The 16,233-nt window shown below is 42.0% G+C and overlaps 1 protein-coding gene across 1 annotated transcript in view; it reads right to left on the bottom strand.

Annotated features, from left to right (window-relative positions):
• Positions 1-16,233, bottom strand: part of OCA2 (OCA2 melanosomal transmembrane protein) — a 489,993-nt gene that overhangs the window by 333,106 nt on the left and 140,654 nt on the right. The window contains exon 3 of the mRNA XM_068268142.1: positions 4,455-4,550. Coding sequence (XP_068124243.1) covers positions 4,455-4,550 — 96 coding nt within the window. The remainder of the gene's footprint in view (positions 1-4,454; positions 4,551-16,233) is intronic.

Genomic DNA, 16,233 nt, shown 5'->3' with positions numbered 1-16,233 from the left:
TTTTCCGCGAACCGAACCTTCCACGGAAGGTCGCGAACAAAAAAAAATAAATAAATAAATAAATAAAAAATCGGAGGTTCGGTCCATCTCTAGTCTTCAATACTTTTAGCCATAGATCCTGAACAAGCATGCCGATCAGAGGTTTCTGACTCAAGTTTGACTGGATTTGCCAAATGCTCATTTCAGGTGTATGATTCAAACACAGCGGATGCATGAAAGATTGGACAAGATGCCAGGCAACTGGTATTGTTTAAAAATAAAAAACGGCAGCCCCAATATCCCTCTCACTTCCGGCGTCCTTTAATGCACTCCAGTTATTTGCCCCAAAGTATAAGAGTTGTGGCGTAATTATGTTTTGAGATATCTTCCACTTATGTACAGGGTCATTCTATTCAAACTTTATTTAGGCTAGACTTGTTCGAGTCTGATGTAAGATTCACTGTACATACAAATGTTGGTATATACCTTGTAGTTGAGGTTGCCTCCATATTTGAAGACACCGTGAACTGAATAAAACAAGAGCCTTAATAAAAATTATATGCAAACACTTCCAGTATGTACCGTACATACTTTTTTGTCCATTAAAACTTGAAAGCCAAAATAAAAAAATAGAAATCACAATTTACATAATTAGAGTGGGTCAGGGCTTTCAATTGCTACTCCTGTATTGTTGCAATGTAGTGTGGTTTCTGAACATAATACAACAGTACTAAGTATTGTTCACCAAGCATTTGCGAATTGCTACCATTTACCCTCTCATATTTAGGAAATCGTGCCACTCCTAAAGCTGGGTACACAGGAGATAAAAGTCTTTGGAAAACGAAAGTTAGAGGATCATCTGCAGATCTTGTAAAAAAAAAAAAAAAAAAAAGGTTTATGAAGACCTCCAAAGATAGCAACAAAAGATATTAAGCCTGGTACATACTTTCCAATTATTATGATTGGTCAATTTTACCTCCCTCATGCAGTATGAGGGTCAACAGATATTGGCCCATATGCTACTCACTTTTTCTCCTGAGTTATCTCCTAGGACATTATTTTCCTCTTCTCTTTAAATTAACGTTTCAGCATTTTACAATTGAAACAGTATACAAAAGCTGGTTGAAAAGGACTATTAAAGTTATTTTGAGTATTTTTTTTGTTTGCTGGTGGTTTAAAAGGCATTTTATGAGAAGGTGTGAAAATATCACCTAGGAGAAAACTTTGGAGAAAAAAAAAATTGCATATGGGCCATTGCCTACTATGAACAAATTCTGTAAGTAAATCCTCATATTACATGGAGGTGATAACATTGGTCAGTCATTGTCCAATCTTAATTGAAAGTGTCTACCAGGCTTTAGGGCTTGTTCACACTTGGGTATTTTTCAGCTCTTTGCTGATCACCGGGGCTCGGTGATTATTTGCAGGGGAAGGGGTGGGGGTTTTTTTATGTTTTTTTTTTTTTTATCCAGTTGCTCAAGCAACCAGTAAGCACATGTATTCAGCATCGGGCAATCCCCGCCGCTGCCAGATACTGGGGACTATGCTGTAGACTACAAAAGCATTTCTCAGGACTTCTGCATGAACTGGTACATGTGTACAACATCTTTACAACAATTAGAGCCCATTTCCACTATCGCGAATTCGCATGCGTTCGCATTCAAATTCGCATAGCAATACAAGTGAATGGGACTGTTTCCACTTGTCAGGATTCCTTTGCGTTTTTCTGTGCAGAAAAAATTCGCATGGCAGAGCCATCAGAATTCGCATATCGCATACCGCTATGCGAATCTCATACAATGTATTTAATAGGAAATTCGCATGAGGTTTGAATATGCGAATTTTCATGCGAATTCGCATAGAAACAATGGAAAAGCACACCAGCACTGTCATGGTTAAATTCGCATACATCGAATTCGCATGAAAATTCGCATAGACCCGCATGCAAAATTAGCATCCACATGCAAATTTTTACCGCGGCGATTCGCACCGCACAAGTGGAAATGCAGCCTCAGTCTTTCAAATATTTCTAAAAGACCTATGCCACAGATTGATTCCTCATCTTCCAAAAACTTCTCATGTGTACCCATCTTTTAGTATCCATTTAGCTGAAAAAGCTTCACACATAATTTGAGGTCGGTATTTTGAATTTGGGGTCGTCTGATGACAACCACATATTGTAAATCTTTGCACAGCAACAACTATTTACTAATCGCCCACTAATGTTGAGCTTGAATTTTACACAATCATAATTTCTCATCAACATTTGCAGTTTTGATATAAACTTGTAATGCAAAAGTTCTGGTCAACTTGTAATAAATTCCACTTATAAGCTTAGTTACAATCTGCAATTTCACAATTACATTAAAAAAAAAAAGTGCTACTTTGGGAACAAGTTAAAAATGTATTTTTTTTTCAAGAAAGCCTTGTTTGTCCACTTTAAATGTATAAAACAGAACTTTGTATATATTAAAGAAAATGGACAGCATGGGGTCTCCCCTCCCAAGCCACTTTAATCCAGTTATCCATGCAGGCTGATATAGCCAGAATATTGAGCTTGGTTCACGTGGGGCTCCGCACCTTGAGATATACCATGGTCCATGATGTAGTTGGTTAGCACACCAGGCTTCTCAAGAGAAGAAGGGGACCCTGCGTGGTCCTGAAACAATGGTCAATGTTTGGTACATGCATTGAAGAAATAAATTACGTTTTGCTCTTGAGATGGCTGGTGTGCTAACCGACCTATGTACTTGTATGTTTTACATAGGATGTTGCTTAGAGATGTCGCGAACCTCCGATTTTCGGTTCGCGAACCGGGTTCGCGAACTTCCGCGGAAGGTTCGGTTCGCGAACCGCAATAGACTTCAATGGGGAGGCGAACTTTGAAAAATAGAAAAAAATTCTGCTGGTCACAAAAGTGATGGAAAAGATGTTGCAAGGGGTCTAACACCTGGAGGGGGGCATGGCAGAGTGGGATACATGCCAAAAGTCCCGGGGAAAAATCTGGATGTGACGCAAAGAAGCGTTTTAAGGGCAGAAATCACATTGAATGCTAAATTGCAGGCCTAACGTGCTTTCAATCATCTTGCATGTGTATACATCAATCAGGGAGTGTAATTAGAGTACTGCTTCACACTGACACACCAAACTCACTGTGTAACGCACCGCAAACAGCTGTTTGTGTAGTGACGGCCATGCTGGACTACTGCGCAACATGGCGAGATTGCTCTTCCTCACTCAGTGATGTCAGGTAATGTGTGACTTCCTTCTCAACTTTCCATGGCATTGTTAAAAAGCTTACGTTTTGTTTTTAAATTACATTTTCTACTTGCTGTGTACTTGTTCAGTACCACTACAATGAGAATCCTGTGGAGGCGGGCAAGTCTGCCATTGTGACCCCGGGTAATGGCCGGGGAATGAGGGGTTTGAATCCGGTGTGGAGCCTGAGCAAGGCTACCACTACACATCCAAGGAGGGCAGCGGGCAGGCATGCACGCCCGCCCGCCCCGAGGTAGTGACCAAAAATAACAATACAGGAGGAGGACTTTCGAGGCCCTGCTGTGTATTTGAAATGAATGTACTTTAAATCCTTTAACGAGAACCAGTTATGGCGGGCAAAGATGACACCACATTCCTTTCACGAGAATCATATGGAGGCGGGCAAGTCTGCCATTTGTGACCCCGGGTAATGGCCTGGGTAATGGCACACACAATATCAATTAGCAAGGCTGTGCATGCAACAAAAGTGTCAGTTTGACACACAGAAAAAAAAATGTACAGGTTGAGCTCTGAAAAGAGCTGTTGCTGGGTGCTTTAAAAGCAATAATAATCAGTCAGGAGCAAGCAAAGCAGCCTAGAACCTAACTAATCTGTCCCTAGGAGAAAAAGTCTGCAGCAGCTGTCCCTTTCCTCTCTCTAGCAGGCACACGAGTGAGGCTAATGGCCGCCGGACACTGCCTTATATAAGGGGGGGTGGGGCTCCAGGGCTTAGAGTAGCCTGAATGGCTACAATGTGCCTGCTGACTGTGATGCAGAGGGTCAAAGTTGACCCTCATAGTGCATTATGGGGCGAATCGAACTTCCGCAAAAGTTCGCCTGGTGCAGGCCAACGCGAACCCCCTAAGTTCGCCTGGAACCGTTCGCCGGCGAACCGTTCGCTACATCTCTAATGTTGCTATGCATCCACCTAATATAGGGGTGTACTCCTCTAAACCTACCCACTTTAATGGTCCATGATATGGGGGTTGTGAAAGAAAGACAACAAATTATCAGAACACCAGTTCAGTGAACAGAGGTGTAAATGCAGGCAGAAAATCCTATATCAAGTAAATCAATAGAAGACTGGATAATCAAAATCTATAGAACTGTGATAAGCCCCATCTAAAACTGTGGCCTAATTTGAAGAGATGCTGTGACGAGTTCTCCAGTTTATGAAGAAGCACCAAACGTACCGTATGCTGCAAATTCAAACTTACCTTTTACTTTCAGAAGCAAATTGCAACAGTGGACTCTTTTCTGTATAGACACCATCTTTAATTTGTGTAAATACTTTAGACAGGTTACAGAGATACCTGAAAGAAGGTATAAACCATGTAAGTAGTAAATAATGTAAAAGCTTACAGATATAGTAATTAAAAAAAAAAAGAGTGGGAAAAAAAAGTCTTTCTGCCTCAAGAACAATGCTTACTTGCAGTAGCATCACACAGTAGTCAAATTTAAATACCGGTACTAATTGGTCCTTATTCAATTTACTTTTTCTCCCAGTTGATATTTTAACACCTTAGCGATACAAGGCCTTATAAGTCACCAGCAAACAAGTTTTAATAATGTTGACACTATTTTTGTTCTTTTCCAATTTCAAGTTGTGGAATAGATATGGAAAAATCCATTGTAGACATTTTTATCCTGCTTCTCTTGCTTTTGTTTGGCCATCTGTTTTTTAATGCTGTGAATCACTATCTCAGAACAAAGCTGCAAAATTGTTAAATACCAAACCTATTTACTTAAAATAATACAGTAACTAAAGGTGCCTACCAATAATCTTAATTTAACAATCTTGTTCATTCATGTCATGAATTGCCAAATTCCAATTTTTGTATGAAATTCTGAACAAATTCCAAATTTCATGGATTCAGAGTTACCATTGCAAAAAGCATGACATTTTAATTCTATACTATAAGGCTGAATATGGTTAGTGTTCATTTTAAACAGAAAAATAAAAGGTTACAATACGTTAAATAGATTTTCTTTCAATTTTCACATGCAATATTCTCCATGTCCTTTATGCATGCTCAGACACTTTTCACCATTTGTGCAAAAGAAAAAAAAATGTGCATTACAGGAATACAATTATGTGTAACTTCAGGAAGTTTGATGTTGGAATTCCATGAATTTTAACTTTCAACTCAAAATTCTGTAACTCCAATGGAGAATTCAAAAGTCTATGTAGTGGGAGAGTACAGTGAGTGAACATACTTTGGAAACTTTAGGTAGTCCCTTATGTTACATAAAAGTAGTAAGATTGTACAATTCATATTGTATCATTACTGAGCACTTTAGAGTACACCTGAACTGAGAGGACTAGGTTTGTTGCCATATATATTTCCTTCTAAAACAATACTAGCTGCCTGGCAATCCTTCTGATCTCTTTGGCTGCAAAATTATCTGAATCAAACACCTAAAACAAGCATAATGCTAATTTAAGTCAGACTTTAGTCAGAGAACCTGTTCTGCATGCTTGTTCAGGCTCTATGGCTAAAAGAATTAGGCTATGCTCGCAGTGGATGTTGGGTTGGGTTCTCTTTTCAGTAAGACAACACCTATTCATTAAGGAGTCCTTGGGCTAGATGTCTTAACACTGCTACTGCCTACTGAGCGTGCACCAATAGTGAGGGGACTATAAGGACCCCAAAACAATGTTCACCAGAGGTTCAAACAAGCAGATTTCAGAGGCTGCCAAAGATTACTGCAAGCAATATACAGAATAACAGAGGATACATATGAATAGAAATATGCATTATGTACTAATCTCTGGCCTATCATAGTGAGAATACTCACCAGCAGGGGCGTAGCAATAGGGGTTGCAGAGGTAGCGACCGCATCGGGGCCCTTGGGCCAGAGGGGCCCCGAAGGGCCCTCCCTCAACTGCAGCTTTAGCTCTTTTTTGGTCCTGTGCTCATAATCACTTCTATAGATACTTTGGATAGTAGTAATCATTAACAAACTTGCTCTTCTGACACTGTAGTTGCCATTGGCAGGTTTTGGAGCTCTGTATCAATTGTTATGTATAGAGCAGGGCCGGCCCGCTCATGAGGTGGGGTGAAACATTTGCCTCAGGCGGCAGATCTGGGGGGGCGGCACCCGCCTGTCCATGGATGCTGGGCCCGCCGAGCTGAAGGGGTAGCTGGCAGAAAAGGGGTATTGGGCCTAGCGGTGGGGGGGGGGTCAGACCCCCCCCTCCCTCTCCTGGGTCCCCCGATCTGCGCTCCTCCTCCAGCGTTAAGTACTAGCCTGCATATGATGAAGAGGCAACGGGCGGGGGAATCACTCACCTCTTCCGCGTTCCGTTAGTGTGCTCCACTGACGTCACTTCCGGCAACACCGCCCACTGTATTATAAGTGGACGGCCTTGCAGGAAGTGACGTCAGTGGAGCGCACGATGGGACGTGGATGAGGTGAGTGATTCTCCCGCTCGTTGCCTCTTCATCATATGCAGGCTGGTACTTAACGCTGGAGGAGGAGCGCAGATCGGGGGACCCAGGCGAGGGAGCCCCCCACCACTAGGCCCAATACCCACTTTCTGCCAGCTACCCCTCCAGCTCGGTGCCCCCCCCCCCTCCCCCCACCACGGCTGGGGGGGGGGGGGCGGCGATTTTTGCCTCAGGCGGCAAAAAGTCTAGGGCCGACCCTGGTATAGAGTGCTTGGGGGACCCCATTGTACTACTTGCATCGGGGCCCACAACTCCTTAGCTACGCCAGTGCTCACCAGTCCATAGTCTCGCCACTGGTGCAGCCATTGGGGGTTCAATTAAAGCCAAGCATCGAAACACTGAGGATTTTTCCACGTAGCCCCAGAATAAACAGACTGTTTTCCCAGCTACAGCCTCTGTTCTTTGTTACTGTCACCCTTCATCCAGCACAGCTTTGCCATATCTAGCATCTGTTACTGTACATGTATACTTCCTTCACTGTTACTTTGAGACAGCAATAACTGGATACAAATGAAGCTTTTCATTTAATGAAGGCAATCAACTATAACTTAGAACACTATGTACTCCTGTCTGAACACAGATGTTTTGAAATTACAACTCCATATAAAGACCAATAACATATATTCTAAACCAAGTGAAAAAAAACAACATTTATGATTAACAAAGATTAATGCGGAGTTTAATTTGCTTCATAAATGAGAAATTTCATTAGATTTCTAAAAATAAGGAATGAGGCTCTTCAAAACAAGCACTTCTCCGGGAAAACACATTTGCTTGTTGCACGCATTAACTCTTGCACAGCTTAGTTGCTGAGAGTAAACAAAAAATGTGTTCACATGGAAGGCAGTAATACTCCAGCAAGGTTCTACTTCTTTTCTTTAGGGTTAAAAACAAAAATAGCATTTTGCAACCTGGTTTAGTCAGAACCTTTCACCCTGACCTTTTGCTAAAACCTTTTAGAAAAGATCAGAGCAAACATCAGGGTTTAGAAACGAAACAACTTTAAAGGAACCTGAAGTGAGAGAAATAGAGGTGGACATTTTTTCTGTTTTAAGCAATGCAGATTGCATGGCTGTCCTGATGATCCTCTGCCTCCAATACTTTTGTACAAACATGCAGATCAGGTGCTCTGATTGAAGTCTGACTAGCCACATGCTTGTTTCAGGTTTGTAATTCAGACACTACTGCATCAAAAGAGATCAGTAGGATGCTAGGCAACAGATATTGTTTAAAGGAAATTAATATGGCAACCCCCATATGCCTCTTCAGGCTCCCTGTAAGGAGCACCGGGCCACGTTAACTTTATAACTGATCCTTGTAGGCCCAGTAGGTTTCAAAAATAATTATGCTGTGCTACAAGGCAAATTGGTTCTGGCATGTTTTAATGTTAAGGAATCTTGTTACTAGCCACAGTTGAAATGGGAAACAGGAAGGGTGATGCTACCCTGACCTGGACTATCATACGTAATTTCCAGGCATAACACAGGAATCGGACCCTTAAAATGTTCTTCCGATTTTAACTCCTACACCACTGAGAAAGCCAAAAGAACTTCCTCACTCTCCAGTCTCTTTACCACTTCCAAAACTATCCATTGTTTGTGGATAGTATCTGGGACACAGTAAGCTATATTCCACAGGTATATCAGAATTTCAGGACAGTAGTGGAAAGATCACAGTAGTGTTTTTGGTCTGGACAAGCAGGTGTTTGTTTTTTTGTTTGTTTTTTTAATGGAATGTCACTTCACTCCAGTGACGGATTTATGCTAGGTGCAACAATCACCAAAAAATAACAGTTAAAGTATGTGCTGGACACACAGAACAGCAATATAACAATATCAAGAAAAAAATAGCTCTTACAAGGGCTACTGGGTGATCTAGTCAGTTAACTAGTACTGTAGCAGCAATACGAGTACTTGACACACAGAGAGAGCTAGCAAGCTAACTATGCAATCACTCTCAGCAGCACAGCTGTCTACTCTGCCTACTAGCACAGCAGCCAAATGCAGAATGTGAAGTGACTGCTCTGCTCACATTTTTATGGGGATGTGGTCCAGAAGGGAGGGATACCCGATTGCCTGCCATGCGTCTGCTGACTCAGGTGTGAGGGGGTCAATTTTTGGCTCTATTGATAATCTATGGGGGAGGATTGAACATTGCCATCTGTTCGACAGCAGAATACTGTCCGTTTCCTTTTAGTACTCCCTCAAGCTATTTGGGGGACTAAAATACCTCAAATATTCATATTATACATGATCAATTTGCAACTGTCACATGACATTTCTGTATAGAAAGAACATTGTGTGCAAATGGTAACTACCGATTGGATATTCCTTCCCCCAATTAGCAAACCATTACCATTGCTCAAATGTGCAGAACACACTAAATGAGCCTTCTTTCCACATAAAGCTACACTGAAAGTACTGCATCAGTTTATATGTTGTGGCCCATATATTGTGCCATTTAGTCTAACGGCAATGCATCCGTTGCAGGGCGTTACACACTTCTACATGTATTTTTAAGCACACAGCAGATGCATTCCCATTTCATTCAAAAAGGCATGGAAGCTGTGCAGAAATACAATGACACAGCCTAAAATAGCTTTATGGGTACACCACAAGTAGGGAGTCCAGAAGTGCAAGCAGGCTTGGGGATATAAAATTAGCATGATAAAATTAAATGAGCACTTGCTAGTTTTTTTTTTTAGCTCCTTTTGAAAAGTTACATAATAAAGGCAAAACACAACTTAATAGCTAAGAATAGTCAATGAGAAGCAAATGATTGATGCAAATTTTTATGTTCAATTAATGCAACACTATGAAGCTTGAAAAATGACTAATTAAATTGTGACCCTGCACTAACTGGTTCATTTTCAAGCTGTGTACATTTTCATAAAATTTGCATTAAGACCTATTTGCATCTCATTGACTGTCCCAACTAGTAACTCCATTCACCTCACCTAAATCTCAAATGAGAGGTATGGTGCCCATACATGGTACCATTTTTTATATTTTTTCATTAGATCATTTCGTTGGGGCTTTGCAGCACTTTTCAGAACCAATGGCGCTCCAGGTAAAGGCCTGGAATGTCTGAGGGGGGAAAAAATGTCCCTGTGGTCATAGATTTTATGGCTTCTTGGCTTCTGCCTTTCGAATGCATAAGCATTCTGGTAAACACATTCCTATAGCTTTGTTACATTTATTTTCTCAATTTGAAATTAGAAATCACATTAGCTCTTAAATATAGAAATAAAGCTATCCTCCTAGGCTAAATATGCAATAAAATGCTGCAATATATTAATTGGCCAATAGCACAAAAATCAATGATTATTACATAAAGCCTTTGGTCAACTAAAGAACTATATGTGACCTTTATTATTTCAGAATTTCCAAATAGGTTGCTATCGAATCATAAGCTGTGTAAATGCATTGGTCATTTCCTGAAAATACTTTGCTGGATGCAGCTTGATGTAGATAGATAGGAGAGAGAGACGATTTTCAAAATGCACAACTTGCTGCATATTTTTTCAAAACATATCACAACATATACCGTACTACCATTACCTGCACAGTTATCAAACCGATGGAAGCGCAGAGTAGTTACTAAAGTATGGAGAGCAGAGTCAGCATTGATTGTTTAATGCTGAATAGAGTGGCTGTACATCATCCAGTGCACTAGTAAACTAGAATTTGGTCATGCTGGGTCTTTTTGTCATCCCAGGTCAGGAAACCTGTAGCAAATCACCCCACCACTAACCAGCCTCCTCTGAACCCCTCCCATAATTTCTGCATCTGAACCAACCCCGTAATTTTTAAACTAGACATGGCAATGTGTACTGTATGGGGTCCAAATACTTAAAGGTCCACAATTGGATGGGCTCACCTCTTTTGCACTACTATATTCCTTGTTTGTGTCTCCGATTGGAGGAAGTTGAAGCCGAAACAGCGGTGCATGCTCGGCAGGGCCAACTCTACCACAGAGGCAAAGGAGCTATTGCACCAGAGCTTGTAGGGGCCTCCAAGATGCCCCCCCTTCCCGACTTATCTTCTGCTCCCCGGGGCTTCTGCAGCTTCTTTGGCAAAGCAGAGTCTCACCTGTACTGGCAGGTGTGCTCCTCTGTCTGTCTGTGGCTCCATGCACTCCCCCAGCAAGTTATGTAACAGCATGCACCAGAGAGCATGCGTCACAGAGAAGCTGCGCTCCTGCGGGGATGACGTTGGGAGTACATGGAACTACAGACTGATCGCAGTAAGCTTAGAGACCCGGAGGGGAAATTTGGATGCAACAAAGGCCTTTTGGTTGGGAACTGGTTGTCTGTTGCTTGCACCCGGGTTAATTTTCCCCAGGGGCCCCACTGTGGCCCTGATGCTCAGTTCACACTGTGCTGTCACCTTTGCATATCAGCCCCTACAGGGAGCGCTCTAGCCATGCATACTTCAGAAGAGGCACAGAACTTTCCCAGCAGCTGCTGCTATGCACAGCCAGGTGGTAGCATTTAGAGCGTGGAATAGACAGAATACTCCAGCTTCATTCTTCTAGCTTCCATTCAACTGCTTGAACATATAGCCATGACCGTTGGGCAAACAACCTCAATCACAGTCCCATGACCTCGAACACTCTGCTAGCAAATGAAGGAATATCCAGTTGCAGCAAAAGGGGGGCTGTGCAGCACTTTTCAGAACCAATGGCGCTCCAGGTAAAGACCTGGAATGTCTGAGGGGGGGGGGGGGGGAAATGGCCCTGTGATCATGGATGTAATGGCTTCTTGGCTTCTGCCTTCTAATGCTTAAGCATTCTGGTAAACATATTCCTATATCCTACATTTATTCTCTCAATTTCAAATTAGAAATCACATTAGCTCTTAAAGGGATACTGTGGAATGGGGGGGGGGGGGGGGGTCGGGGAAAAATGAGTTGAACTTACCTGGGGCTTCTAATGGTCCCCCGCAGACATCCTGTGCACCCGCAGCCACTCACCGATACTCCGGCCCCACCTCCGGTTCACTTCTGGAATTTCAGACTTTAAAGTCTGAAAACCACTGCGCCTGCGTTGCCGTGTCCTCGCTCCCGCTGATGTCACCAGGAGTGTATTACGCAGGCAGAGACCATAATGGGCCTGTGCAGTATGCTTCTGGTGACAGCAGCAGGACTGAGGACATGGCAACGCAGGCGCAGTGGTTTTCAGACTTTAAAGTCTGAAATTCCAGAAGTGAACCGGAGGCGGGCCCGGAGCATTGGGGAGTGGCTGCACGGGCACAGGATGTCTGCGGGGGACCATTAGAAGCCCCGGGTAAGTTCAACTCATTTTCCCCCCGACCCCCCTACAGTATCCCTTTAAATATAGAAATAACGCTAACCTCCTAGGCTAAATATGCAATAAAATGCTGCATTAGTTGGCCAATAGAGCAAACATTTTTAGTCTATGAAAAAAAAAATACATAAAGCCTTCGGTCAACTAAAGAACTATATGTGACCTTTATAACTTCAGAATTTCCAAATATGTTGCTGTCTAATCACAAGCTTTGTAAACACATTGGCAATTTCCTGAAAATACTTTGCAGGCTGCAGCTTGATGTGCTAGTGTGCTACTACCTGCATCAGCTGTAATTTCGTCTTATCCTGTAAGGGCAAGCAGTGTTCGAATCATGAAGCTGTTAAGCATTACATTTTTATGCAGTATGTTTTTGTAAATCTGTATGAGGCACAACTGTTAAATGGATGAAAATGCTGCTCTTCAGTTTTCAATCAGTTGTAACATAAATAGGTAGTGCCATTCAGTGACGAGCGAAAATGCAAATATTCTTTTCGCCGAATTTTCGACGAAATAAGTACAATTTTCGGCTTCGACAAGCGTTTATTTTCGCCTAATGCCCGCGATTTTTGCAGTGAATTGCAAAGCTAGAATCACCAAATTAGCAGAGTATGTTAAGGAGAACAGTGGGTATAAGGGGAAAAAATAATTTTTCAAAAAAACCTTACAGTTTGAGAAAATCAATTTTAAAGTTACGATAGGAAAAAAATATACATTTATGTTTTTTGTTAAACGCCTCAATATACATAGCGATTTGAATAAAAAGATTATATGAAGTGCATGTGTCAGTATTATTACAGTGCCAGGGGAGCAGCGGCTCGGTCAGAGAGACCATCACCCCCATAAGGCAGTAGAAACAGGCAGTGTACATATCCCATTGAATGACAGTGTGTGGGGGGGGGGGGGAGTTTGAGCAGCGGCTTGGTCAGAGTGACCATCACCCCCATAATGGTGGCCATACATGGTACAATTTTTTCATACAATTTTACAATTTCTATGTAATATAAGGAAACTGCCTAAATTATCCTTTCAGTATATTCACTTAATTTACCCTTATACTACATAGAAATGGTAAGATTGTATGAAAAAAATTGTACCATGTATGGCCACCATAAGTCAGATCCAGGAGAAGCAGGCAATGTACACATGCCATAAAGTGACAGTGGCGGGGGGAGCTGCAGCTCGATCAAAGTATCCATCACTCCCATAAGTCAGGAGAAGCAGGCAGTGTACATATATGGGATATGTAAACTGTACACTTCTGCTGTATATCTCTCAATACAGTTGTCCTTTAAAGGACAACTGTAGTGAGAAGAATATGGAGGCTGTCATATTTATTACCTTTGAAACAATACCAGATGCCTGGCTATCTTGATAATCCTCTGCCTCTAATACTTTTAGCCATAGACCCGGAACAAGCATGCAGCAGATCAGGTGTTTCTGACATTTTCAGATCTGACAAGATTAGCTGCATGCATGTTTCTGGTGTGATTCAGACACTACTGCAGCCATATTGATCTGCAGGACAGCCGAGCAACTGGTATTGCTTAACCACTTGAGGACCTAGGGCTTTACCCCCCTTAAGGACCGGCCACTTTTTTTCCATTCAGACCACTGCAGCTTTCACGGTTTATTGCTCGCTCATACAACCTACCACCTAAATGAATTTTGGCTCCTTTTGTCACTAATAAAGCTTTCTTTTGGTGCTATTTGATGGCTCCTGCGATTTTTACTTTTTATTATATTCATCAAAAAAGACATGAATTTTGGCAAAAAAAAAATGATTTTTTTTAACTTTCTGTGCTGACATTTTTCAAATAAAGTAAAATTTCTGTATACATGCTGCGCGAAAAATGTGGACAAACATGTTTTTGATAAAAAAAAACCATTCAGTGTATATTTATTGGTTTGGGTAAAAGTTATAGCGTTTACAAACTATGGTGCAAAAAGTGAATTTTCCCATTTTCAAGCATCTATGACTTTTCTGACCACCTGACATGTTTCATGAGGGGCTAGAATTCCAGGATAGTATAAATACCCCCCAAATGACCCCATTTTGGAAAGAAGACATCCCAAAGTATTCACTGAGAGGCATAATGAGTTCATAGAAGATATTAATTTTTGTCACAAGTAAGCGGAAAATGACACTTTGTGACCAAAAAAAAAAAAAAAAAAAAGTTTCCATTTCTTCTAACTTGCGACAAAAAAAAATGAAATCTGCCACGGACTCACCATGCCCCTCTCTGAATACCTTGAAGTGTCTACTTTCCAAAATGGGGTCATTTGTGGGGTGTGTTTACTGTCCTCGCATTTTGGGGGTGCTAATTTGTAAGCACCCCTGTAAAGCCTAAAGGTGCTCATTGGACTTTGGGCCCCTTACCGCAGTTAGGCTGCAAAATAGTGCCACACATGTGGTATTGCCGTACTCGGGAGAAGTAGTATAATGTGTTTTGGGGTGTATTTTTACACATACCCATGCTGGGTGGGAGAAATATCTCTGTAAATGACAATTTTTTTAATTTTTTTTTACACACAATTGTCCATTTACAGAGATCTTTCTCCCACTCAGCATGGGTATGTGTAAAAATACACCCCAAAACACATTATACTACTTCTCCTGAGTACGGCGATACCACATGTGTGGCACTTTTTTGCACCCTAACTGCGCTAAGGGGCCCAAAGTCCAATGAGTACCTTTAGGATTTCACAGGTCATTTTGAGAAATTTTGTTTCAAGACTACTCCTCGCGGTTTAGGTAGAGATGAGCGTAATGACCTAATTACGATTTCGTGAAATTTCGCGTAATAAGTGTAATTACGATTATGGCCGTAAGTACATAATCGTAATGAAGAAGGATTTCGCGAAAATTCGCGTAAGCGTAATTTTCGCGTAATTGTCGCATTACAGTCGTATCATGCCGTAATTTCGCATTAAACGCTACCGTAATTTCGCGTTAAACCGTAACGCTCCGTATAATATAAAAAAGCCGCCGACTTTAAGGGTTAATAGCAAAGCCCCCTTAAATGCTAAGAGCCTCAAATTTGGAGAATATATTAAGGAGATCAGGAGGAATAAGAGGAAAAAATTTTTTTCAAAAAGACCTTATAGTTTTTGAGAAAATCGATTTTTAAGTTTCAAGGGCGAAAATGTCTTTTAAATGCGGAAAATGTCAGTTTTTTTTGCACAGGTAACAATAGTGTATTATTTTCATAGATTCCCCCAAGTGGGAAGAGTTTTACTTACTTCGTTCTGAGTGTGGGAAATATAAAAAAAAAACCACGTGGGGTCCCCCCCTCCCAGACCTCTTTAACCCCTTGTCCCCCATGCAGGCTGGGATAACCAGAATGCGGAGCACCGGCCGCGTGGGGCTCCGCACCCTGACTATACCAGCCCGCATGGTCCATGGATTGGGGGGTCTTGGAAGGGGAGGGGCAGCCAAGCTTTCCCCTCCCCCTCCGAGCCCTTGTCCAATCCAAGGACAAGGGGCTCTTCTCCACCTCCGATGGGCGGTGGAGGTGGAGGCCGCGATTTCCTGGGGGGGAGGTTCATGGTGGAATCTGGGAGTCCCCTTTAAAAAGGGGTCCCCCAGATGCCCACCCCCCCCTCCCAGGAGAAATGAGTATAGAGGTACTTGTACCCCTTACCCATTTCCTTTAAGAGTTAAAGTAAATAAACACACAGACACTTAGAAAAAGTATTTTAATTGAACAAAAAACATAACCACGAAAAAAGTCCTTTAATATTCTTAATTAACCATTAATACTTACCTGTCCCTTTAAATAAATGATCCCTCGCAATATCCTAGGAAATGTTCTATCAGTTACAATGTAACAAAGTTATTACAATGTAACAACTTTGTTACATTGTAACTACACCGCACCCAACGTCACTCAGACGCCGCCGCGTCTGTGCTGCAGGACCCGACAGAGCTCTGAGCTATAGCTCAGAGCTCTCTAAGCATCTTTGTATTTGGGCTCCAAGGAGCCCCATTGGTCCTTAGCAGACCAATGGGGTTCCTTTAAATCAGAAAGAACCCCATTGGTCTGCTAAGGACCAATGGGGCTCCTTGGAGCCCAAATACAAAGATGCTTAGAGAGCTCTGAGCTATAGCTCAGAGCTCTGTCGGGTCCTGCAGCACAGACGCGGTGGCGGCGGTGAGTGACGTCGGGTGCGGCGTAGTTACAATGTAACAAAGTTGTTACATTGTAATAACTTTGTTACATTGTAACTGATAGAA

The sequence above is a fragment of the Hyperolius riggenbachi genome, chromosome 2 (assembly GCF_040937935.1).
Source record: "Hyperolius riggenbachi isolate aHypRig1 chromosome 2, aHypRig1.pri, whole genome shotgun sequence".
Classification (NCBI taxonomy): Eukaryota; Metazoa; Chordata; class Amphibia; order Anura; family Hyperoliidae; genus Hyperolius; species Hyperolius riggenbachi.
This window is presented reverse-complemented; position numbering and strand designations above follow the sequence as displayed.